The sequence below is a fragment of the Mustela nivalis genome (genome assembly GCF_964662115.1).
Source record: "Mustela nivalis genome assembly, chromosome: 5".
Lineage (NCBI taxonomy): Eukaryota > Metazoa > Chordata > Mammalia > Carnivora > Mustelidae > Mustela > Mustela nivalis.
Window position 1 is genome coordinate 120,769,854 of NC_139024.1, and position 25,625 is coordinate 120,795,478.

General features: G+C 46.7%; 3 protein-coding genes across 8 annotated transcripts; 1 reads left to right on the top strand and 2 right to left on the bottom strand.

Moving 5' to 3' along the window:
* Positions 1 to 1,820, bottom strand: AIF1 (allograft inflammatory factor 1). 2 transcript variants are annotated; one of them, XM_082732816.1, is made up of 6 exons: positions 1,660 to 1,820; positions 1,421 to 1,482; positions 1,266 to 1,332; positions 863 to 904; positions 512 to 674; positions 1 to 208 (listed from the first exon to the last, which is right to left on the bottom strand). In XM_082732816.1, the coding sequence occupies exons 1-6, from the start codon at positions 1,682 to 1,684 to the stop codon at positions 124 to 126; spliced, it is 444 nt and encodes a 147-aa protein (XP_082588942.1). In that variant the 5' UTR covers positions 1,685 to 1,820; the 3' UTR covers positions 1 to 123. The 2 variants fall into 2 exon arrangements, with proteins under 2 accessions (XP_082588942.1, XP_082588943.1); XM_082732817.1 differs by lacking the exon at positions 1,266 to 1,332 and having other exon boundaries at positions 1,660 to 1,806.
* A 47-nt stretch (positions 1,821 to 1,867) lies between these two features.
* Positions 1,868 to 23,073, top strand: NCR3 (natural cytotoxicity triggering receptor 3). Of its 4 annotated transcripts, none has more exons than XM_082732814.1 (5): positions 1,868 to 1,908; positions 20,965 to 21,038; positions 22,251 to 22,595; positions 22,739 to 22,846; positions 22,954 to 23,073. In XM_082732814.1, exons 2-5 carry the CDS (start codon positions 20,996 to 20,998, stop codon positions 23,004 to 23,006), a joined length of 549 nt encoding a protein of 182 aa, XP_082588940.1. In that variant the 5' UTR covers positions 1,868 to 1,908; positions 20,965 to 20,995; the 3' UTR covers positions 23,007 to 23,073. The 4 variants fall into 4 exon arrangements, with proteins under 4 accessions (XP_082588940.1, XP_082588938.1, XP_082588941.1 ...); XM_082732812.1 differs by lacking the exon at positions 1,868 to 1,908 and adding an exon at positions 1,920 to 2,050; XM_082732815.1 differs by lacking the exon at positions 1,868 to 1,908 and adding an exon at positions 18,148 to 18,248.
* A 460-nt stretch (positions 23,074 to 23,533) lies between these two features.
* LST1 (leukocyte specific transcript 1) lies at positions 23,534 to 25,155 on the bottom strand. 2 transcript variants are annotated; one of them, XM_082732819.1, is made up of 4 exons: positions 24,961 to 25,155; positions 24,472 to 24,573; positions 24,189 to 24,211; positions 23,534 to 23,748 (listed from the first exon to the last, which is right to left on the bottom strand). In XM_082732819.1, the coding sequence occupies exons 1-4, from the start codon at positions 24,965 to 24,967 to the stop codon at positions 23,614 to 23,616; spliced, it is 267 nt and encodes an 88-aa protein (XP_082588945.1). In that variant the 5' UTR covers positions 24,968 to 25,155; the 3' UTR covers positions 23,534 to 23,613. The 2 variants fall into 2 exon arrangements, with proteins under 2 accessions (XP_082588945.1, XP_082588944.1); XM_082732818.1 differs by lacking the exon at positions 24,472 to 24,573 and adding an exon at positions 24,290 to 24,400 and having other exon boundaries at positions 24,961 to 25,129.
* Positions 25,156 to 25,625: the final 470 nt, after the last annotated feature.

Below are 25,625 nucleotides of genomic sequence, written 5' to 3' on the forward strand. Positions count from 1 at the left end.
TTGATCTGGAGAAGGATAGTTTTATTTAATTTAGTGTACCTCTGGCCCACAATTCTGTGCCCTTTTCCCATGTTGGGGTCTTTAGAAGTCCCATCAATCTCACCACATCTCCCCTACCACAAATCAGGGCAACTCAGAGATATTTTTCTTGGCTGGGGGACCTGCTGGCTTCTCCTGTTCTCTTGCTTTCTCCTCGTACATCAGGATCCTAGTTGAGATGGGAAGAGACAGAGGGATCAGGGGACTGTCTTCTCAAGAGAATAAATCTTAGGCTACTGTGAAAGTCTGGAAGAGGACAGGGGTTATTATGGTCGGAGGAGAAGGAAGAAGAGTAGGGATGGCCATGCTAGGGGCTGCAGGGACCAGAACAATGGATAGGGATAGGAACTTGGAAGGGTCCCTCAAAGAAGGGAAGAAATAGACGCTGAGTAATGTATGGGTGAGCCTGGGGATGGGGTAGGGTTGAGGAAAAAACAGGTAAGCATAGGAAAGGTTGGCACTGGACCCTCACATTTTTAAGATGGCAGATCTCTTGCCCAGCATCATCTTGAGGAAGTCAGAGTAGCTGAAAGTCTCCCCAGAGCTGCCAGACACCTCCCTGATTAATTTTTTGAGCTCCATGTGGGTCTTGGGAACCCCAAGCTTCTCCAGCATCCGCTTCAGGGACATGATATCTAGAGGCAGAGGAGAGGGGATGAGAAGAGGGAGCCTCTCTCTCTCTCTCTGTCTTCGCCTTCCCATTCCCATTCTCGTCCCTCCTACTCTGGTAGCTGGGCCCTCTCCCAAATCACCAGGAATAAGCACAGTAGGAGAGACCTCCCTCTTCCTGGGTCTGCACATGCCCCCATCACCCTTTTCTCACCGATATCTCCGTTTCCATTCAGGTCAAACTCCATGTATTTCTCTGGATGAGGGGAGAAAGCAGATAGGGTAAGCACTGGCTGGAGGGTCCCAGGGAGGGGCAGCACAGGGGATTGAGAAAAGGGCCACTGACTAAAGGCTAGGTGGGGAAGATGTGGAAAGAGGAGGTAGGGCAGGCAGAGGAAGTGCGGGTGGGGTTGAGGGGCCCTGTTAAGGTGTAGGGAACAAGAGAGGGTGCTAGAGGGGCAGCCCAAGGAAAGAGACTGCAACAAGGGGGAACAACGGAGGCAGCCTCCCTTTTTCGCACTACGTATGTAGACTCTGCGTCTCTCTGGTCCCTTCTCTGTTCTTGAGGAAATCCCACCCTCCTCACTCCCCCTCTGCCCCTTCAGTTTCCCCCTCACTCTTGAAGATTTCCAGTTTAGAGGGCAGATCCTCATCACTGCTATATTTGGGATCATCCAGGAATTGCTGTGGGAGAAAGCAAGGAGCCAGGATATGTCCCCTGGTTCAGGGGCCCCTTCCCCCCAGGTCCTGCCCCCTTAGATCTTCCTTTTACCTTGTTGATTTCATCCAGTCTCTCTTCCTGCTGGGCCTTCAGCAGCCCAAAGGCTTTTCCTCCTGAGGGGACACACAGAGGTTAATGTTTCTTCACCCCCCATTCCTCTTCTTTCTTCCACGCAGGTCCAGGGTCATCACAGTTCTGCCCTCCTAAGCCTGTCTCCACCTCCTAGCCCTGCCCAGGTCTGTCCATCTCCTTGCTCTCATTTTAGGCTCTGCCTCTTCTACCTTCCTTACCCTGTAAATCCCTGGTTTGGCTCATAGCTCAGTAGATGCTGATGGAGAGACCAGTAGATAGGTGGACGGAGACCGAGCTGGAGCTCTGTCTACTGGCTCTCCTCTCCCATCAGCCTTCTCTGAGGTCTCCCTCTTGAACTTCCCCTTTCCCCTCATTCCCTCCTCCTCCAGTCCCAGGCCTCACTTCCCCCTCAGCTTCTGCTGACACGAGCACCCCAGGAGGAAGGGGCCAGGGGCTCTAGGATTGAGGTGAGAAAATAACATTCTCCTCAATTCCTCTTAAGGAGAGCCCAATCTGTGCAGGAGAGAAAGAAGCTGCTGGAGGTGTGGGGGAGGGGGTATTTACTCTCCGGAACAAATAAATGGTCTTTGAACAGGTCTGGAGGGTCAGGTAAGTCTTAAGGCTTACATTTTCTCAGGTGTCACGAGTCTGGGCACACAGTTTGGGTACACAGCCGAGGAAGGGCTGACTGGATTTTTCTATAATGTGAATGGGAGAAAAATCTGAAGTCCAGGGGCAGATCTAAAAAGATGGCAAAACGGTGTAGGGTCTGAAAGGGAGAGAAGCCTCCCTCCGGGTCTGAGGCACTTGGAAATAGGGCAATGCCTAACACATGAGTCATATTTGTTCACTTTCAGATGTGCAATGGAACCCGCTCATCTTATCTCCCCTGAAATAGTTCGTGAAATCTACAGAGCTCAGGAATTCAAGAATTTAAGTAGATTCTCTGGGGGAACTGAAAGAGGTGCTGAGAGAGACAGTATTTGTGGACACGAGAACCAGGGGGTGAAGCTGATGTTAAGGGCGTGTGAGTGTGTGTGTGTGTACGTGTGCCTGCGCACGTGCATGTGTGTGATTCGGTGTCAGTCACCACGGGTTCAAGAGAATGGTTAAGTTGCCTCTAAAAAATGTCTTCCCCACTCACATCCTGTTTCCTTTTTTGTTGCATGGGCAGTCACTTCCAGGGGAGAAGAGGCTAGCACGTTCCCCTCACTGAGATGTTTTTGTTCAAACTCACCACCCAGGGGGTCCTGGGTTGTTCAGTCGGTTGACTGTCTGACTCTTGGTTTCTCAGGATTGTGAGATCTAGCCCTGCAGGGGGCTCCCTGCTCAGTGGGGAGTCTGCTTGAGATTCTCTCTCCCTCTCACTCTGCGCACCCCCCCCCCAATAAATAAATAAATAAATAATCTTAAATAAATATATAAATAAATAAACCACAAACTCCCCACCCAGAGCTCCACCCACCCTGCGCCAGCATCGATGGAGACACCTTTCTTCTCTTCTCGCCTTCACATTACTTCCCCTTCTGCAGCTGGGAGCATTCACTTCTCACTGCCTTCTCCCTGACCCGTGCAAGTGGGGGGACATGCTGGGGTGAACTCAGAATTCTGGACTTCCCTTTACTGTAGCTGCCTCTCTCCTTTCAGAGAAAGCTGCAACCATACACTCATGTCTTAGCGCCTAGTGGGGGGAATTCATTTCTTTATTCATATTTTCATTTGACAAATAATTATCAAGTGCACAATGAATGCCACCTCAGTGATCCAAACACATGTAGGCTCTTGTCCTCGTGAACAGTCTAACTGTGGAAGACAGACCATAAAAATAAACATATTGGGATGCCTGGCTGGCTCAGTCAGTGGAGCATGTGACTCTTGATCTTGGGGTTCAAGCCCCACAGTGGATGTAGAGATTACTTACAAATAAAAAAAATTCTAAAAATGATAAACATATCAAAGGTGGCAAGTACCTATGCAGAAAAACAAAGTAGGGAAGGGGGATAAGAAGTGCTGTGGTAGACTGCTGTTTTATTTTTATATTATTTTCTTTTTACTATTTTTAAATATTTTATTTATTTATTTGAGAGAGAAAGAGCTTGAGCTGGGGCGGGGCAGAAGGAGTGGGAGAGGGACAGGCAGACTCCCTGATGAGCAGGGAACCTGTGGGGGGACTTGATCCCAGGACCCTGTGATCATGATCTGAGCTGAAGTCAGATGCTTAACTGACTGAGCCACCTAGGGACTGCAGAAAGGCTTCTCTGAGAAAATATTTGAGCAAAGGTTTCAAGTAGGGGGATATCTGGCTAGTTCAGTGCAGCATGTGACTCTTGATCTTGGGGTTGTCAGTTTGAGCCCCATGCTGGGTGTAGAGATTACTTAAAAATAAAATCTTAAAAAAGATTTCAAGAGATATGGAAATAAGCCATGTAGCTATATGAGAGAGGAGCATTTCAGACAAGTGCAAAGGTCCTGAAGAAAGAACATGTCAGGATAGCTGGAGTGTTTGTGAAGCAGCAGGATGGCCAGTGTAGCTGGAGCCAGGTGTATGAGTGGAAACAGGCAGGAGATGAGGCCAGATTGTGTAGGGCCGTATTGGCCATTGGGAAGGCTCTGGCCTGTATTCAGGATGAGACTGCCTCCCAGACTATTCCTTCCATCAAGAATGGTTTGGCAGACTACCCTAGGGGTATAGAGTTAGATGCTCAGAGAAACTTTCTGGGATAAAGTAACAGCTACTCTGACATGGGGCACAAGTGGAGAGTTAGAGTATCTAGAAGGACAAAAGAGTGAAGAACAAAACCCAGCCTAAACACAGATGTGGGGAAAGCCTGTAAAGAACAGACATACAGGGGTCGCCTGAGTGGCTCAGTTAACCAAGCCTCTGCCTTCAGGTCATGATCCTTAGGTCCTTGGATGGGCTCCTGGCTCAGCAGGGAGCGTGCTTCTCCCTCTCCTGGCTCAGCAGGGAGCGTGCTTCTCCCTCTCCTGGCTCAGCAGGGAGCGTGCTTCTCCCTCTGCCTGCAATTCTCTCTGCTTGTGCTCTCCCTCTTTCTCTCTGGCAAATAAATAAAAAAAAAAAAATATTAAAAAAACAAAGAAGAAGAAGAACAGACATACTAGAAGACATCGCCCACAGACTCAGGGACCCAGCCCCCAAGGTCACCCAGCCAGAGAAGGCTGGCTCCTAGTAGCAGGGGTGAAGGGGGACTTCTGGGTAAGGGTTAGAAATGGTTGGGGGGTGCGTTAGGGGGCAGCTTTGAAGAATCCATGAGAACACGGAGATAAGGAAAGTAGATAGCTCCCAGACAGGCTGCAAAATCTAGATCTGAGCAGAGATAATGCAGAAACTTCTTAAAACAGTGGTTCTCTCGGACTGGCCTTCCTGCAGCATTAGGAGGAAGTGTGTTAGAAATGTGCCTGGTTGCAGGGCGCCTGGGTGGCTCAGTGGGTTAAAGCCTCTGCCTTTGGCTCAGGTCATGGTCTCAGGGTTCTGGGGTCGAGCCCCACAGAGCCCAGCAGGGAGCCTGCTTCCTTTCCTTTCTCTCTGCTGTCTCTCTGCCTACTTGTGATCTCTGTCTGTCAAATAAATAAATAAAATCTTAAAAAAAAAAGAAAGAAAGAAAGAAATGTGCCTGGTTGGGCCTCAGCTCAGGCCTACTGAATCAGAGACTCTGGGGATGGGGCCCGACAATAGGATTTTAACAAGTGCCTCAGGTGCTTCTCACGTGGTCAAGTGTCAAAGAGTCATTGCAGGGAAAGAGGTGTCCTAGCCTGTGAGGCTTGCTGAACCCAGACTGAAGGTGTCAAGGTAGCTTAAGCATGGGTTAGTGGGTGGTGGGGCTGGTCAGTCTTGGAGGAAGAAGAAAAGGAGGAATCACAAGGCCAGGCCTGTTTGTGTCCAGCCAAGCAGTCAGGGAGACAACACTGAGCGGACTCAAGAAATGACCCACCAGATAGACCCCAATAGATTAGAATCCCTGTGAACCGGCCCCGTGTTGCTACGGGCTCTTGTTATGATTCCATGCTCTCCAGGGGGAATTGCTGCTTAGAATTAGGCTCCATGGAGTGTGCTTACAGGAAAAGCATATGCGGGCCAGAAAACTTGTTGGTGTGTGTGTCCTGTTTGCCTCTATACCTTCCTTCTCCCACTTTGCTCTCTGCCACAGGAGGCTACCCTGTACAGAGCACATCAAAGGCACCTCTGGCTTCCAGTTGGTTTTGGCTATTGGAGAGCCTAGCAGGAAAATAGCAGGAAGGAAGACATTAAGCAGTGGGTGTTCGTTCTACTGGCTCCCTTCCCAAGAGGTCACCTCAGGCTGGCGGAAACCTCCACTTATGCACAGTGCTTCTCTCCAGGCAACCTGCACTGCAAAGCTCTATCTTCCTCTTGGATTCAGTACCCCCAGGAGATAGATGTCAGGTGGTCTGTGAACTTGGAAAGGAAAAAATGTACACCCTTTTCTCATATTCAACATTACATGCATTGCTTGTCAAAATCCACATCTCAGTTTAAAATTCTTTTTATTTTATTATTTTTTTAAGTTTATTTGTGTGATCGCTGCACTCAACATGGGGCTTGAACTCCCAACCTTTATTTTTTTTTTTTTAAAGATTTTTATTTATTTATTTGAGGCAGAGAGAGAGATCACAAGTAGGCAGAGAGGCAGGCAGAGAGAGAGGGGGAAGCAGGCTCCCCACTGAGCAGAGAGCCCGATTCGGGGCTTGATCCCAGGACTCTGAGATCATGACCTGAGCCCAAGGCAGAGGCTCAACCCACTGAGCCAACCAGGTGCCCCTTGAACTCCCAGCCTTAAGACCAAAAGTTGCCTGCTCTTCCAACTGAGCCAGCCAGGGGGCCCCACAGTTTAAAGTCCTTGTTCAAGCAATAATATAGTTTGCACTGATGTGTCTTTATTTTTTAAAATCTAACTTCAAGATGCCTGTGTTTTAAGCAAACTCTACCCCCAACATGGTGGGGCTCAAATTCACGGCCCCAAGATGGAGAGTTACGTACTCTACTGACTGAGCCAGCTGTGCTCCCTAACTGCATCGCTAATGAAGTTATTTTTCCATTATTGTAAATAATAATGTTCATTTGAATACAGAAAGCTTTATCCACTTGTACAATTTTTTTAATTAAACTGTCGACACAATGTGGGGCTTAACTGACCTATATTTTAATTTTTTAAAATATTTTTTATTTACTTATGAGAGAGCGAGCATGCACAACCAGGGGAAGCTGCAGAAGGAGAGGAAGAAGCAGACTCCCTGCTGAGCAGGTAGCCTGATGCAGGGCTTAATTCCAGGACCCTGAGATCATGGCCTGAGCCAAAGGCAAACGCTTAACCAACTGAGTCACCCAGGCGCCCATTGCCTGTATTTTAAATGTCTTATCTTTTATATAACGTGGTAATAAAGTACATGATTTATTAAAGTGCATGATTTATTCTATCTTCTAACTTATTTTTGAAGTTATTTATTTATTTATTTTTAGTAATCTCCAACCCAATGTGGGGCTCAAACTCACAACGCTGAGATCAAGAGTTGCATGCTCTTCCAACTGAGCCAACCATTCCAACTTTTTATTACTATTTTGGTAACTGGAATTCAATGTAATTGATTTACTTTGGTATGTATATTTTTTACTTTATGCTTTATTAGAATGCCAAACACATCTGTGATACAGCCTGAGGAAGAATTGCTGCTGTAATCTTTTTCCGTGGCATATCCCTTGGGATTCCCCTATACTCCATTCACCTTTGTAAATAAACTAGCTCCTCAAATTAGCCTAATTTAAAAAAAAAAAGTTAAAAAATTTGTTTATTTGAGAGACAGCGAGAGAGTACATGAGCAGGAGTGGGGGCAGAGGGAGAAGCAGACTCCCATTGAGAAGGTCTCAATCCTGGGACTCCAGGATCATGACTTGAGATGAAGGCAGACACCCAACTGAATGAGCCACCTAGGCGCCCTCCGATCAGCCTAACTGGAGGGTGCTGTTTCCTATTGGGATTCGGACTGATACAATGTGCATGCATGTTTAAGTGAGTGTGCGGGTCTGGGAAGAAACAGAGTTCTGAAGCTTTATTTCTCAGTGTAAATGGGCAAAAGGGCTTCCTGGTGTATGCATGCACCAGACTCAGGAGCTTGGTTAACAAGAAGCTCTCCCTGAAGCCAGGCAGAGAAGCATCAGCCTTACTGAAAGCCTTCGATTTTCTAAAACATCTCCTTGGTGGGGGACACCTGAGTGGCTGAGTGGTTAAGTGTCTGCCTTCCGCTCAGGTCATGATCCCAGGGTCCTGGGATATAGCCCCACATCAACATCAGACTCCCTGCTCCGAGGGAAGCTTCTCCCTCTCTCTCTCCCCCTGCTTGTGTTCCCTCTCTTGCTGTCTCTCTCTCAATCAAATAAATGAATAAAATCTTTTAAAAATTAAAAAAGAAAACATTTCCTTGGGCACCTGTTTGGCTCAGCCAGTTAAGCGTCTGCCTTTGGCTTGCATTGGGCTCCTTGCTCGAAGGGGATCCTGCTTAAGTTCCCCATGCTTGTGCACTGGCTCACTCTCCCTCTTTCCTGAAAATAAATAAATAAAATCTTTAAGAAATAATAAAACATCTCCTTGTAGGGCTTTGAGGGGAGTGTAGCAGCAATTTATTACCAAATTTCACCTCTTGTCTCCTGGAAACCATACTCAGCCATAAGGAGATTGCACAAACACACACGCACACAAAGGCATGAGTGCTACATTTTCACAGCATACCTAGACTCCAAGTCCTGTGTTTGTGTGCCCAGATTCCAATCAAACAGGCAGTCCCCAGCAGTGCCTCAGGGAAAATCAGGGAGAGGGGGAGGGTCCAAGTGTCACCTCTGAAAAAATCAAATATTCCCTCCTGAGAGGAAATGCCTCAGCCCAAGGAGAGGCTGAGCGCAAGACTGACCAAATGGTTTCAAGTACTGGTAAAGTTGGGGGTGCCTGGGTGGCTCAGTTGCTTAAGTGTCTGCCTTTGGCTCAGGTCATGATCCCAGGATCCTGGGATCGAGTCCCACATTGGGCTCCCCTTCCTCTGCGGGAGCCTGCTTCTCCTTTTCCCTCTGCCTGCCATTCCCCCTGCTTGTGCTCTCTCTCTCTCTCTCTGTCAAAGAAAAAAAAAAAGTACTGGTAAAGGTGGAGAGAAAATGTTTTGAAATGTCCAAAGAGACCCAGAGGGGGCACATCTCAGAAAGTGCCGGCAAGGGACTCCTGGATGGTTCAGTCGGTTAAGTGTGTGCCTTGGGCTCAGGTCATGATCCCGAGGTCCTGGGATCCAGCCCCACATTAGGCTCCCTGCTCTCGGGGATCCTGCTTCTCCCTCTGCCTCTGTTGCTCCCCCAACTCATGTTCTCTCTCTCGCTCACTCTCTCTCTCTCTCTCTCAAATAAATAAATAAAATATTTTTTTAAAGGTTTTATTTGAGAGACAGAGAGATCACAAGCAGGCAGAGAGGCAGGCAGAGAGAGAGGGAAAAGAAGGCTCCCTGCTGAGCAGAGAGCCTGACGCAGGGCTTGATCCCAGGACCCTAAGATCATGGTCTGAGCAGAAGGCAGAGGCTTAACCCAATGAGCCACCCAGGCGCCCCTTAAATAAATAAATAAAATCTTAAAAAAAAAAAAATGAACATTTAAAAAAAGATACCCGGCTGGCTTAGTTCATAGAGCATGCAATTCTTGAGCTCAGTGTCTTGAGTTTTAGCACCATGTTGCACATAGAGTTTACTTAAAAAAAAGAAAAAGAAAAAAAAAAAAAAAAAGAAATGAACAGAGATTCTGTTTGGTTAACTATGAGAAAAAAAGTAAAAAAGAGCAACAAAATCTTGCCGTTTGCAGTGACATGGATGAAACTAGAGGGTATTATGCTAAGCAAAATAAGTCAGTGAGAGAAACACAAATACCATATACATTCACTCATATGTAGAATTTAAGAAACAAAACAGATGAACATGGGGAGGAGAAGGAAAAATTTAAAAAAAGATAAAAAGTCATAAGAGACTCTTAATTATAGGGAACAAACAGGGATGCCACAGTTGGGTGGGGGGATGAATGATGGCATTAAGGAGGGCACGTGATGTAATGAACACTGGGTGTTACGTGCAACTGATGAATCATTAAATTCTACCCCTGAAACAAATAATACACTATATGTTAACTAAATTGAATTTAAACTTAAAAAAAAAAAAAAAGAGCAACACAATTTACTGACAGATGACAATACACCAGAAATACATTGCCAAAAGCTGGTGGAAATCGCAGCCCAAAATGCCATCATGAACTGAAAAACAACAAAACTTGGTATAGTTCTTTAACAGTGAAGGAAGGACACATATCAGAAATGCAAGTACTCGGTGAACAGATGGTGGATAACAAGAGGGTATGGATGGGAACAGGAGGAAAGATTCAGAAGAAAAATACAAAGCTTTTCAAAAATGAACACTAAATTTCATGGGAGAATGAAGACATAATATACATTCAAAATTTTTAAAATCATAAATGACTGTTGTGAAATGTTTTTCTTTCTTTTTAAAGAATATTTTATTTATTTATTTGAGAGAGAAATAGCATGAGTATGAGCAAGGGGGAGGGGCAGAGAGAAGGAGAGAGAAAAGCAGGCTTCCCAGCTGAGCAGAGAGCTCAACGTGGGGCTTGATCCCAAGACCTTGGGATCATGACCTGAGCAGCCAAAAGCAGAACCTTAACTAACTGTTAATATTTTTTTTTCTATTTTTAAAATTTGAGTAGTTGTTATCATGAATAAAAGCCGTGAAATGCTTTTACTGTATTGACTGAGATAGTCCCATGGATTTTCCTCCTTAATCTATTAATGTAATGAATTAATCGTATGGACAGAATTGGGAAGTGTACGAATAGTGAATTATTTTCCTAGGATAAAGACTGCTTGGTTAAGTTGTTGTTGTTTTATTTTTATTTATTTATTTATATTTTTAAAAAATATTTCATTTATTTATTTGACAGAGAGATAACAAGTAGGCAGAGAGGCAGACAGAGAGAGAGGGGAAGCAGGCTCCCTGCTGAGCAGAGAGCCCCATGTAGGGCTCGATTCCAGGACCCTGAGATCATGACCTGAGCCAAAGGCAGAGGCTTAACCCACTGAGCCACCCAGGCACCCCATGTTGTTGTTGTTGTTTTATTAAATATTTTATTTATTTATTTGACAAAGAGATAGAGAGAGAGCACAAGTAGGCAGAGTGCCAGGCAGAGGGAGAGGGAGAAGTAGGCTCTCCAATGAGCAGGGAGACCCATGCAGAACTCTATCCCAGGACCCTGGAATCACGACCTGAGCCAAAGGCAGCCGCTTAACTGACTGAGCCATCCAGGTGCCCTTGGTTAATTAAGCTGTTTTATATTATTTATTCAATTCTGGTTTAGGTTTGTTAATATATTTTTAAATTTTTTAAAAATTTTTATTTATTTATTTATTTGACACAGAAAGAGAGAGAGAGAGATCACAAGTAAGCAGAGCAGCAGGCAGAGAGAGAGGGGAAAGCAGACTCCCTGCTGAGCAGAGACTCCGATGTGGGGCTCCATCCCAGGACCCGAGATCATGACCCGAGACAAAGGCAGAGGCTCAATCCACTGAGCCACCCAGGTGCCCCTATTTTTAAAATATTTTATTTATTTATTTGACAGAGAGAGAATACAAGCAGAAGGAGCAGCAGAGGGAGAAGGAGAAGCAGGCTCCCCAGTGAGCAGGAAGCTTGATATGGGGTTCCATCCCAGGACCCTGAGATGATGACCTGAATTGAAAGGAAGATCCTGATCTGAGCCACCCAGGCATCCCTGTTAAAATTTTTATTACATTCTTTTTTTCTTGCATTTATGTTCATGAGTGAAATTGTTTAATAATTTTACTTTCTCAGATCGCCATTGCCTGGCTTTTGTATCGAGATTACATTAATCTCATGAAATAAGTGGAGAAACTTTTCCTGCTTCCTGATCACTAGAATAATCGTTATATGACTGGAATGATCTGTCTTGAAGGTTTCATAACTATCTGGGCTCGGTGATTTTTTTGATGATTAAGTTTTTTCCCTAATTTTATTTATTTATTTATTTAAGTAATCTCTACACCCAACATGGGGCTTGAACTCATGACCCTGAGATCACAAATCACTGAGCCAGCCAGGAACCTCACTGATGGCTAAATTTTAAACAACTGATTCAATTTCTTTAGTGGTTATAGGTATATCAGCTTTTTCATTTTTTCTTAAGTCAGTGTGGTCATACATTTTTCTAGAAAATTGTTCATCTTGGGGGCCACCTTTGGCTCAAGTCATGATCCTGGGGTCCTGCGATGGAGCCCTGCTTGGGGCTCCCTGCTCAGTGGGGAGCCTGCTTCTCTTTCTCCCTCTGTCCCTCTCCCCACTCATTCTCTCTCTTTCTCTCTCTCATAAAAATAAATAAAATCTTAAAAAAAGAAAATTATTCATCTTATCAAAATTTGCAATGTAAATATTTACTGTATCTGATATTATATTCCCTTTAAGTTATTTATCTTTTGTGTGTTTATGGCTTTTTCTCCCCTTTTCCTTTCTTGCATAATCAATTTGGTCAGAGATTTTTAATATTAGTAGTCTCTGTAAATATGTAAAATATTTAAAAATGTTTCCTGCTCAAACAACATGTGTTGGGGAGGATGTGGAGAAAGGGGAACCCTCTTACACTGTTGGTGGGAATGCAAGTTGATGCAGCCACTTTGGAAAACAAGAAATTAAAAATAGAGCTTCCCGGTGCACCTGGGTAGCTCAGTGGATTAAAGCCTCGGCCTTCGGCTCAGGTCATGATCCCAGGGTCCTGGGATCGAGCCCCACTTCGGGCTCTCTGCTCAGCAGAGATCCTGCTTCCTCCTCTCTGCCTACTTGTGATCTCTGTCTGTCAAATAAAAAAATAAAATCTTAAAAAAAAAAATAGAGCTTCCCTATGACCCTGCAATTGCACTACTGGGTATTTACCCCAAAGATACAGATGTAGTGAAAAGAAGGGCCATCTGCACCCCAATGTTTATAGCAGCAATGGCCACGGTCGCCAAACTGTCGAAAGAACCAAGATGCCCTTCAACGGAACAATGGATAAGGAAGATGTGGTCCATATACACTATGGAGTATTATGCCTCCATCAGAAAGGATGAATACTCAATTTTTGTAGCAACATAGAGGGACTGGAAGAGATTATGCCGAGTGAAATAGGTCAAGCAGAGAGAGTCAATTATCATATGGTTTCACTTATTTGTGGAGCATAACAAATAGCATGGAGGACAAGGGGAGATGGAGAGGAGAAGGGAGTTGAGAGAAATTGGAAGGGGAGGTGAACCATGAGAGACTATGGACTCTGAAAAACAATCTGAGGGTTTTGAAGGAGGGGGGGGTGGTGGTGGTGGTGGGAGGTTGGGGGAACCAGGTGGTGGGTATTAGAGAGGGCACGGATTGCATGGAGCACTGGGTGTGGTGCAAAAACAATGCTCTATTGTTTTATTTCATTAATTTCTAAAAATATCTTTATTATTTAAATTTTTTAAAAATTATTCAATGCCCTTTTTCTAATTTCTTTTTTAAAATATTTTATTTATTTATTTATTTATCAGAGAGAGAGAGAGAGAGAGAGTGCACAGATAAGAGCACAAGCAGGAAGAAGCAGCAGACAGAGGGAGAAGCAGTCTCTCTGCTGAGCAAGGAGTCTGATGCAGGATTCCATCTCAGGACTCTGAGGACTCTGGGATCATAACCTAAACCAAGGCAGATGGGCTCAACCGACGGAACCACCCTGGTGCCCTCTTTTTCTAATTTCTTTCTTTTTTTATTATTAAACTTTTTTTTAAAAAAAAGATATATTTATTTGAGAATAAGAGAGAGAGCCGCACAAGTAGGGGGAAAGGGCAGAGGGAGAGGGACAAGCAGACTCCCTGGTGAGCTGGGAGCCCAAAGTAGGGCTCTATTCCAGAATTCTGGGATCATGGCCTGAGCCAAAGGCAGACATTCAACTGACTGAGCCACCCAGGTGCCCTCTTTTTCTAATTTCTTGAAATAACCGTCCAGCTCAATGACTTTCAAACTTTTTCTTCTCTTTTTCTTTATTTTTTTGAAGATTTTATTTATTCATTTGAGAGATATAGAGAGAGGCAGAGAGAGCATAAGCAGGAGGAGAGGCAGAGGGAGAGGGAGAATCAGACTCCGTGCTGAGCTGAGAGCCAGACATGGGGCTTGGTCCCAGGACCTAGAGATCATGACCTAAGCCCAAGGCAGATGATTTACCATCTGAGCCACCCTTGCGTGCCCCCTTTTTAAAAGATTTATTTATTTATTTGAGAGGGAGAGAGAGCAAGAGAGCATGAGGCAGGGGTAGGGGGGTGAAGGGGACGGGGAGAGGGAGAAGCAGTTTCCCAGCCCTCAACAGTTTAGATAGGCAGGATTTTCAGTATCGTTCAGTACAAAATATTTTAAATCCTATTATTATGTTTTCTTTAGCATTTGAGTTATTTAGAGATAGGTTTCTAAAGTTTCAAAGTACAGGGGTGCCTGGGTGGCTCAGTGAGTTAAAGCCTCTGCCTTCGGCTCAAGTTGTGATCTCAGGGTCCTGGGATGGAGCCTCGAATAGGGTTCTTTGCTCAGTGGGGAGCCTGCTTCCTCCTCTGTCTCTTTCTCTATCTGCCTGCCTCTCTGCTTACTTGTGATCTCTCTTTGTCAAATAAATAAATAAAATCTTTAAAAAAAAAAAACGTTTTAAAATACATTAGAAAACACTTAAAATTTTTTCCAAGCATATAATAAATATTCTTTGTTACTGCTCTTAAATTGTCTTGGCTTTTGGTCAGCAATTGTATTCTATATGATTTTGATTCTTTTTTTCTAAATGTCTTTGTTGTATGTGAAAATAACACATATTTTCTAGTTTTTCAAAGATTCTACATATTTCCCTAGATCGAGCTTGTTAACTATCTGGTTTCTCTCCTCTTTGTCTTTTGTAATTTTAAATTAAAAGTTAGTTTTCCTTTAATATTTTAGATTAATTTTTTTTATAAAGAATCTGGCACAGAGAATCAGAGGGCATCTGCGAATGGTCCCAGTCAGACTTGGTGGAGTCTGGGAAGGTTTCTCAGGAAAGGAGTGATCAGCTCCCAGAGGAAAAAGGGGAATGCCTTTCCAGCTTTGACTCATTCTCCCACCCAGAGAGAAATGGAGGAGAAAGAGCGTGAAAGATGGGTTGGGTGAAAGAGATGTGTTGGGGAAAATATAAGGAAAGATGGAGAGGCAGAAAGAGATGTAGACGGAAATGAAGGAAGAGAGGGATGGAGAGATAGGTGCCTAGCGCAGGGAAGGCGCTTACCAATATTTACTGAATGAATGAATGAGTGAACAAGCAGATGGGTGTGGAGGGAATGGGTAAAGATGTGCGGAGAGATGTGGGATGTGGGTGGAGACATAGGGAAGAAAAAAATGATGTGAATAAAGATGGTGAGAGGAAAGAGTTGTGGACAGAGATGTGGGAGATACGAGAGAGAAGAAGAAAGATGTAAGGGAAGAAGAAGAAGACAGAATGCCTGGCGTGTGGGAGGAACTCAGTAAAACTGTTGTTGAATGGATGAATGGGCCCCAAGACTTGGAGAGGGAGTTGTGGAATGGATACTGAGGAGAAACCACACTGTCCATCAGAGAAGCTATTGTACTGGTTTCATCCTGAGATGACAATGGCTTTAAACAGCAGTGACAATTGAGGCACCTGGGTGGCTCAGTGGGCTAAACCTCTGCCTTCGGCTCAGGTCATGATCTCAGGGTCCTGGGATCGAGCCCCACGTCCGGCTCTCTGCTAAGCAGGGAGCCTGCTTCCTCCTCTCTCTGCCTGCCAGTCTGCATACTTGTGATCTGTCTGTTGAACAAATAAATAGAATTTTAAAAAAAATAATAAAAAAATAAACAGCAATGACAATCAAGAGGTGAGAAGATACTTGAGATATTTTAAAGGCAGAATGGACAGGACTTAGAGATTGTTTGGATGAGGGAAATGAGGGATTATCCCAGGTTTTTGTCTTAAGTGATGGGGTGGACTGTGCTTCCATGCACTGAGATGGGGACCATAGGAGCCCGATGCAGTTTGGGTGGACCCTGATGATTTTGAAATGCCTGTGAAACACTCTGGAGGAGATGTCTAGAGGACAGCTAGATATTCTGGACCTAGACCTCAAGAAAGAGGCCTCAGGTAAAGGTGTAGACCGAGATGGAGATGTAGACTGGAGTCTCAACAGAGAATAAGCAGTAGTTAAAACTGGCTATAACAGGACTGCCTAGGTAAGGCCATGGTAGAGGCTCACAATTTGTTGAATGAAAGTGAGAGAGAAAGAACCCAAAAGTCCACCAATAGCTGAATCACGTAAAAGCACATGTATAGGGTACAGGAGTCTGGAGGGACTTAGGCCTAATTGCTTTTATTTTCCTGGGAAAGGGGAGGTAAGATTCCAAAGTGGAACAACTTCCATGGTGACATGATCCAAACTGTAGGCCATGGGGAATCAGGGTGATTGTTGGAGTAGACCAGGTAAAGCAACTGTGAAATTAGTATATTGAAAAACTATTTGTTGGGGACCTGGGTGGCTCAGTCTGTTGAGCATCTGACTCTTGATTTCTGCTCAGGCCATGATCTTGGGGTTGTGGTATCGAGCCCTGAGCTAGGCTCTGCACTCAGCAAGGAGTCTGCATAAGATTCTCCCTCCCCATACCCCCTTCCTAGTACACATTCTCTTTCTAAAAAAAGAAAAGAAAAGTAAAGAAAAATCATTTGCAAGATGTGTACAGGAGTGTTCATACAACTCACTTGTCCTCATCAGGTGAGTGGATAAATAAACTGTGGTACATCCATATTATGAAATAGCACTCAGCAAAAAAAAAAAAAAAGGATCAAGCTACTGATACACACAACAATAGATGAATCTCACAGACACTATACAGAGTGAAAGAAGCCGGATACAAGAGGGTATACTATGTGATTACACTTATACAAAGTCTAAGAATAGTGTAATATAGGGGTATACATTTGTAGGGGTATAAATCAGTAGTTGGTTCTGGAAGGAGAAAGGGATTAACCAAAAAGAGGCATGGGAGAATTTTTCTAGAGTGATGGAAATGATCTGTATCTCACTTCCAATGTTATTTACAGGGGTATATAGATTTGCCAGAGAATGTCGAATTGTATACTTAAGATCTGTACACTTCAAATGTTTCTTAAAAGATCTGCATTTTGCTGTGTGTAATTATATCTCAATGTTTTAAAACATCATTTATGTGGACATGAAGTCTCCTAGAGAGATGGCAGCAGTTGAAATAGAAAGGAAGCTGGAGAGTTAGGTGCCTGCTCCTGGTGAATGGGAAGGAGATTAGACCGTGACGGCAAGGGGGCAGAAGGTGGTGAGGTCCAGTGCATGAGACTCAGAGGAGAATCTGTGGTTAGAGACTGAAAGGGGAACATGGGGGCCACTAATTCATTGAAAATGTTTGTAAGGACTTGGCTAGAAGAGAAATCACCCACATCTCACCACTACCAACACAGGAGGAAACCCCCAGTAAGATGGGACACGGTGCTGAGATTCCAGGGTTCCTTCTGTGTCTTCACCTCTTTTCCTGCTCTGAGCTCTGACCTCCCTCGAGGCAGCCCATGGCACAGTGTTAAAGAAGTTAGACCAGAGGGGCACCTGGCTGGCTCTGTGGTGGAACATGTGACTCCATCTCGGGGTGAGTTCAACCCCATACTGGGTGTAAAGATTAATTAAAAATAAAATCTTTTGGGATGCCTGGGTGGCTCAGTTGGTTAAGCGGCTGCTTTTGGCTCAGGTCATGATCCCAGCATCCTGTGATCAAGTCCCATATCGGGTTCCTTGCTCTGCAGGGAGCCTGCTTCTCCCTCTGCCACTCTGTCTGCCTGTGCGTGCTCTCTCTCTCTCTCTGAAAAATAAATAAAATCTTTTAAAAAATAAAACAAAATCTTTAAAAAAAATAGTTGGTTTCTAAATAAATAAATAAATGAGACCCAACACAGGTGCACATTCACTTCACAACTTTTTTTTTTTTAAAAGATTTTATTTATTTATTTGACAGAGAGAAAGATCACAAGTAGGCAGAGAGGCAGGCAGAGAAAGAGGGGGAAGCAGGCTCCCTGCTGAGCAGAGGCTCTATCCCAGGACCCTGAGATCATGACCTGAGCCGAAGGCAGCGGCTTAACCCACTGAGCCACCCAAGCGCCCCACTTCACAACTTCTTTATTCGTTGCCTTTCCTCTTGAGTCCCTGGTAAAAGTTTCTTTTGAAAGCATCCATCCTTGAGCTGGTTAGTGCAGCGGTTCCCATCTTGTGGGTTAAAGTTCCTTAGAGAGTCTCAGAGCTATTGAAAAAGATCCCTGGAGCTACACATATGCTAGGATTTATTCTAGATGGACTTAAAAATATTTTCCAAGAGTAATCTTTGGAATTCCGATTTTTGGATATTGGAAATCTTTGGTAGAGACAAGAGGTGGAGAAAGCGGGGTATCCTTGAGTTCAGACACAGCTGTAACAATGGTCATCCTGGCCCCTGACTGGGGAGGACCTGGGGGCTAACATACCCTGGGCACCCAGTACAGTGAAGTCTGGATGTTGACAGATACTGTTCTCATCTCACGGGTGTGTGGACCAGTGGAACCAGGACTCCATATTAGGCTGACTTGACTTCTAAGCTGCATCGCCGTGGGACAGGGAGCAGTGCTCTGTGTAACTGTGAAAGTCTGCACTTTGATCTTCAGGTCAGTTGCCCATTCCAGCCCCTGACCCCTACTCCACCGGTGGTGATCTCTACTCTCTCCTCAAATCGTGGGCTTATCACAGTTGAGTAGAAGAGACAATTTCCTTCACAGTGACTCTCTGGGGGCAGACATGGCCTGTTGATAGGATGAGGCAAGGTAAGGGACTAGGCAGAAGCTGGAATTAAGGCCCATTCAAGAAAAACCACCTACCGGTGTCTTGGGCATCCTCATGCTCCATGACCACCAGGGGGCAGTCCTTGCCTTGCCACAGGACCTTGGTTTCACACCCTCAGATTAGAGGCCCAGAGGAGGAAGACCCTCTACTGATGAAGAATGACTGAGTCAATCCTCCCCAGATTATGTGGCGTGTGGCTTGTGTAGGTGGTTTGAGAGGTTAAATAATTTGTTCAAGATCATGTAACTAGTTTGTAGTGCAGCTGGCATTTGAGCTCAGGCTGACTCCACGCCAACATTCTTAACCATGACATTGCTGCTTCTCCAAAACAAAACTCTAGATCACTGCAGTGATCATAATATATTATGAAACAGAGCTAGAAACAGGGACACCCAGGGAAAAAAAGATGCATTAATATAAAAGGGGCCAGGGGCACCTGGGTGGCTCAGTATGATGAAGTTCTAGAACCTAGGTGAGGTTCGGTGGGCTGAGGTCCGGAGCCGATGACCAAGAAAGAATTCTTGAGACATCTTTGGTGCAAAATGGTGGTTTATTAAAGCACAGAGACAGGACCCGTGGGCAGGAAGAGCTGCTGCCCCGGGTTGTGAGGGATGGCAGGTTATATACCTTGCGGTTGGGGGTAGTGGTGAAAGGATGGGAGTTTTCATATGTTAAAGAGGGCCTACAAGGTGCCAGGAGGAGGCCTTGCCCTTGTGGCTTGATCAATGTCATCTTTAGGTCAGCCATTAACATCAAGATAGTTGGGAGATTCTTGGTGGGGTGTTATGATCCTGCTATCATTTACATTCCCTTCTACCTCAGCCTCCTCCAGTTTATGGTGGGAGGGAGACATTAGGGCTTCAGGAACTGAGAGTTATTTGCCTCTGGAAAGTTGTGCTATTGATAAGGTAACCTCCCTGTTTGTAGGTCTCTAGGACATCTGTAGAGCAAGGGAGATTCCTGTCCTGAAGGATTGTGATCTCTGCAAGTTAACTATCGTTTTATGGCAGTCAGGGGTGCCTGAGGAATGCTACACATATTACAGAGGGGAGCAGGTGGAGAGGGGGTGCAAGGTGCCAGCTTTTGCTCTGTCCTCAGCCAGCCTCCTGCTCCCTCATCAAGTGGGTTAAGCCTCTGCCTTTTGCTGGGGACATGATTTTAGGCTCCTGAGATGGGGGGGGGGGCACATCGGGCTCTCTGCTCAGCGGGAAGCCTGCTTCCCCTTCTCTCTCTACCTGCTGCTCTGCCTACTTGTGATCTCTATCCATCAAATAAATAAATAAAATCTTGAAAAAAAAAACATATATATATATAAAAGGAGCCAGAGAGGATTGTGTGGTGAGGGCTGGGTCCATGCCTCCCCAGGTATTGCGCCTGTAAGCCTGTAATCCTCCTTTTCTATGTGCTGTGCTGTCACATGTAGATGTGTGAGTCACATACAAGAATGTGTGGTATAGTCTTGAAACAATCCCTGTACAACCTTGGCATTACAAACTCAGTCTTTCCTTTGTGTCTGTAAGAATATTTTTAATGTAAGGGGCACTTGGTAGTTTCTCAAGAAATGCTAGCTAAACAGCGAATAAAATAATAAATGAGTGGGTTTACCAGTGGGTGTTAAGTATTGGCAGAACACAAGGAGTAAAGCAGACCTCAGCGGGAGGTATATTCCTTTAATGGAGATCTGAATATGAATGAGTGCAGACCTCGCCGTCAGGTTGCTTTCACTCAGCCAAACCACCCAAGTCTACACAGCTAAGTAAAACAGGTTGATTGCTATGCAAATGAACCTTCCAAACAAAGTCCCTAGCAACCGCCTGCCTCTACCGCCAATCAGCTTGCTTCTCCTAATCCCCTCCAAGAGAGAATTTCTAGAGCAGTCCTGGGGGTGGGTCCGCCTAAAGGGAAGAGAACAGATGGGGTGGGCGGGGGCACTGTGGAGTCCAGACAAGGGGGGAGTAGGTTAGCGCTGAGCCCAGGAGGGCTCCTAGAGGCTTATTCTGGGTAAGTGGTTGGTCTTCTTGAACCTCAGGAGGTAGGGGGACCACATCTTGTTCTCACCCTCCCACCCTAGTGTGAGCCCTCCCTTTCCTCTCAAACACTTAGGCCACAGGACGATGTGTTGCCCCCCACTTCCTAGTGACCTAGTGACCACTGCCATTAACAGCATCCTCTCTCCTCAAGGAGGCACGCTTGTGATGCCCGAGGTCCTAGGCTGTTGAGGTTCTTTTTTTTTTTAAAGTATTTTTAAAAAGATTTTATTTATTTAACGGAGATCACAACTAGGCAGAGAGGCAGGCAGATGAAGAGAGGAGGAAGCAGGCTCCCCGCTGAGCAGAGAGCCAGATGCGGGTCTTGATCCCTAGACCCCAGCCAAAGGCAGAGGCCTTAACCCACTGAGCCACCCAGGCGCCCCTGTTGAGGTTCTTGATAAAGGATATGTGAGTCCTGTGTGTCATAGGAAGCTGCCCACCTCCATCTGGTGACCAAAGGCCTAGCCACAAGCAGTGGTTGTTCTTTCTCCACCCTGACCTTACTTCTCAGATCCCCTTTGCCAACGGGAACACCCTCCGACATGACCCAGATGCTGTTGCTCATCTTTATCATGGTCCATCCAGGTGAGAGGGCTTTTGAGGGGTGTGGGGCCAGGAGGGGCAAGGATGGGGAAGTCTGACATGGAGGCCTAAGGAGAGTGGCTAGGAAAGGAGAGTGGGACCTGTGGGGTCCTCCAGAAGCCAAAGTAACGTGGACACCCCCAGTTCACAGTTCCCTCCATTTCTCCATGTTGCCCACTGGGTGGGTCATACTCCAGCTTCCGTCCCTGAGGTCCTTTCTTCTCAGCCACCATCCTAGTAAGATAAAGTTGAAGAACCAGTATAAAGGGCTTGAAGGGAGGAAGAGGTAAATTTTTTTGGAAGGGGTCAATTTTAATTTGATGAGCTTAATAAGCCTATTAAAGAAGGCTTATTATCTAGGGTCTAGATATAATTAGGAGTTTGGGAGACCTAATTAACTCTAAGGGAAGTTTCATAGTGAAACCGATTTTAATTAACTGAGGGACGTTAACTATCAGCCATACCCATGAACTAAATGCAGTATGGACTCCAGACCCACAGTTTTAGCATCAGCTGGGAATCTGGGCAAATTCTCAGGCTCCATTCTAGACCCGCTGAGTAAAAAACTGGGGGAGAGTCGGGCCCAGGAATCTGTTTTAACCGACATTCCAGGTGATTCTGATGTGCTCTCAAGCTTGAAAACCGCTGAAGTAGACAAATGGCAAATTTCATGAACTAGAGAATCTAATTGGAGATTTTACTAATTGCTTTAATTCATCAATTTGGTTGAGTCAAATTGATTTCAATCAATTATTGCTATGTCTTCACATGAAGACTTTATTAGTTAATGCTCTTTAATAAAAAACAAAGTAGCGAGGGTGGTGTACCTTATACAGTTTGCCATTGGTATGAAAGTAATCAAATAATATAGTTAATTATTAGTTAGCTAGGCAGCCACATGCATTAATGAGCTCCAATTTCAATGGGACAGGTTAAGTTTCAGCAAGACACTACTAGTGAAGGTAGTCGGAGAGTGATGGGATGGGGTGAGGATGAGAGTTGGCACAGGAAAGGATTTGAAAAACTATTTAATAAGCCATTTTAAGAAATGAGGCTGGTGGAAAGGAAGGGGTTTCATGAGGTAGCAAAGTGCTTGACCCTCTGGGTCCTCCATGGGTGGGGACACAGCTGGGATATTCTACTGCAAGTTCTCTTGTCCTTTCTCGGTACTGTAACCGCGGAGGTGCTTCTCTGGGTCTTCTCTCTGCCTGCCAGGATCCTGTGCTCTCTGGGTGTTCCAGCCCCCTGAGATTCATACCCAAGAGGGCACCGCTGCCTTCTTGCCCTGCTCCTTCAATGCCAGCCGAGGGAAATTGGCCATTGGCTCTGTCATGTGGTACCGGGACAAGGTGGCCCCAGGGAAGGAAGTGAGGAATGGGACCCCGGAGTTCAGGGGCCGCCTGGCCCCTCTCCCCCCTTCCCGTTTCCTCTGTGACCATCAGGCCGAGCTGCACATCTGGGACACCCAAGACTGTGACGCAGGAGTCTACGTGTGCAGGGTGGAGGTGCTGGGCCTAGGTGTTGGGACAGGGAATGGGACTCTACTGGTGGTAGAGAAAGGTGAGATGGGAGTCCCCACTCTTCCTGGAAATTGGGAGTCTTTCCCTGAGTCCTCTGCTCTCTGTCCATCCCTGGGCCTGGGGTCTGCGCCTGCTTCATCTTTAGGCCCCCTTTTCCCCCTTTCTTCTACCGCCCCCATGCAGGACGTCCTCGGCTAGGGGCCAGCACCGTCCTCCTCCTTCGGGCTGGATTCTATGCCTTCAGCTTTATCTGTGTGGCCATGGGCAGCACCGTCTATTACCAAGGCAAATGTAAGGAAGGGGGCCAAGGCAGTGGTGAAGAGAGAGCTGGAGGAGGGGGAGACAAAGAAGAGCAGAAGGGTTGCGGCACCGAGCAACTCCTGTCGTTTCTCCTGCAGGCCACCGTCACCTGAGAACATGCTGCCACTTCTTAGATGCCTCTGATGAGTGATTCCAAACCCCAGGCATCCAATTCTCTTCAAGAGACCCCAATAAATTCTCCTCTGCCCTGCCGCTAACACCTTCTTAGGAGTCTCGTGTGTTTCCTTTTCCATTCTCCAGGTACCCCAATATGTCCCTCTCTGGGGTCCCCCGACTCTTAACTCTCCCTTCTACCAAGCCCAGCCTGGAAAGGTCCAAGGAGCGAGCTTCCCAGTAACCATGCCTAGAGCCCCCTTCCATCACCATCCCAGGGCTCAGCACCTCCAGCTCTCTGGGGTGCAGGAGGCTGAGGCAGACTCTCCTGAGAACTGGGGAGTGTCAGATCAGATCCCTACATGTCAAGTCCCCATTCCAGCCAGGCCCACGTGTGGGCTCTTTCTGGCCTTCAGGGGAGCCTGGTCCTTCAACACCTTTCTTTCCCTGAGAAATTCCTACTCAGCCCCAGAACGGGTGGGAAGATAAGTCATGTAAGTGTTGAGGGGGCCCTGTGGAATGGCACAAAGCTGAGTTGCACTGAGAAGCCTGAGACACAGAAGATGGTGAGACACAGTGTTTACTGGGTGGACCTCAGGGACCTCCCTGAGTTCAGGGAGGCGTCTGGGGGAAGCACTGGTGGCTTAGTTCTTGGCGATGCAGGCATATTCGGTGCTGGTGTCCTCCTTGGTGCCTTCCCTGTGGCCGGAGTCGGGCCTCTCACTGCTGGGCATGGGGAGCAGAGATGCGTAGTGGAGCTCTTGCTCTGAGAGCTGGGCCTGGGGCAGGGAGGAGTACTGCTGGCAGGTGGCCAGAAGAGCCCCTCCCCCCCCCGTCCTTCCTGCGTCCTGCTGCCCACCCCCTCTGTCTCTGCCAGCCCGAGCCCCTGTTCTCTTCTCCCCTCGCTCTTCTCCCTGGGTCTCTGTTGTTCTTATTCTCCATCTCTTTCTCTTGCCTGGGTCTCTCTCGTTCTTTCTGTTTCTTTCTCTGTTTCTCTAGTTTCTTCCTCTGTCTTTCTCCTTTCTGTCTTAGCCCCTTTTCCTTTCTCTACACTATTTCCTTCTGCTCTTCTCATTCTTACGTCTCTCTTTCTGCTTTTTTCTCCGCCTCTTTGGCTCTCTTATGCCCCTGCGTTCCCTCACTTCTCTTGCCTTCACCTCCCCTTCAGCCCTCAGCCTCCTCTTGCCCCCATCACCTGGTTCCCAGCTCCCAGACTCACCCAGCTTCTCTCCAGCCTCCTCACTGGAAGAAAAGAAGAAGCTCAGCAGGCCCTTCCCTCCCTTACCCCCCCACCCCCCGCCCCAGAGGGTATTTCCTCACTCGCTGACATCTCTGTGGTTCCCATGGCCAAAGCCCCAGTCTCTCTTTTTGGACACTTTTTTCTCTCTCCCACCTTCCTGTCCCAGGGCGGGTGGGAACTGATGGGGACTTCTGGGAAAGCAGAAGGAACAGGTGTGGGTGGGGGTGACCCCGGGGGATATGTTGTGGGTGATGGGGCTTACCTTTCCGATGGAGCCGACATAGACAGGCGGACACAATGACCACAGCCAGGAGCAGGAGCCCCCCCAGCCCCAAGCTCCCACCATATAGGTAAAGACATTCCTCTGCAGGGCAAAACGGTGGGTATCAGGGTCCCATTTCTTCCTTTGTTGCCCCATCCTCCTGGTTGACTGTGGGCATCGCAGCCTCACTCTCCAACAGTTTTAGAGGTAGAAAAACATACTCAGGTTCTTCACTCCAGATCGGGTTACCTCACCTTCTACCAGAGGTGCCCACCTCTCACCGGTTCCCTCACTCATCCCCATGGTTGCCTCACTCACCCCTCAGGGGCTTCCCATGGCCATCCCTGCTGTCTCTGGGTCTCCCCGTGAGGTCCCTTGCCCACCTGCACCAGTTGTCCCCTGGCCATCAACTCGAGGATGGACAGATACTGCTTTCTATCCTCTCTCTGTTCCCTAAATACTCCCCACCCTCCCTGTGCCGCCCATTACCTTTCATTAGGTCGAGCACTGAAGACTAACCTGGAGGTCAGGAACCTAGCCCTGCTCTGCAAAGGCTAAATGGCCTGCGCCAAGTCACGTGTCTCCAGTTCCTCATCTGCAAAGTGTGGTGCCCTCTGTTACAATTGTTCCAGGGCTGAGGAGCCCCACTGATGTGCCAACCCTGACCTAAGGCACTTTCCTTTTGTCCTTACTAAGCCTCATAATGTAGGGTATTATGGTGCCTGTTTTGAGGAACCTGAGACTCTAGTCCAGACTCTAATGAGGAGGTCCAGCCTAGAAGTGGGAGAGCTGGCCTTGAACCCCAGAGCTCTAGAGCACAACCCCTTTCTTCTCCCCTAGGCTAACCAGGTGGTTCATGGGGGCCTCTCTAGCATGGGGTAGTTCTAGGTTCTGGTGAGGGGCTGACATAGGGGGAGGACCCGGAGTTTCCTGGGTGTGTGTGTGGACCAGTGAAACCAAGGGGAGGTGATATCCAGAGCTACCTGGCAGCTGGGATGGCTCCTTCAGCCCAGAGCCACTCTGGGGAGCAGGGCCCTACATGGCTGGTATGGGGAGCCACTTCACATGGACAGACACTGCTGAGGCTGAAGTGGGGCACGGAGGAGTATCTGGGCCCCATAACTTCCCCTCAGGCACTTCCTGCCCTGCAACCA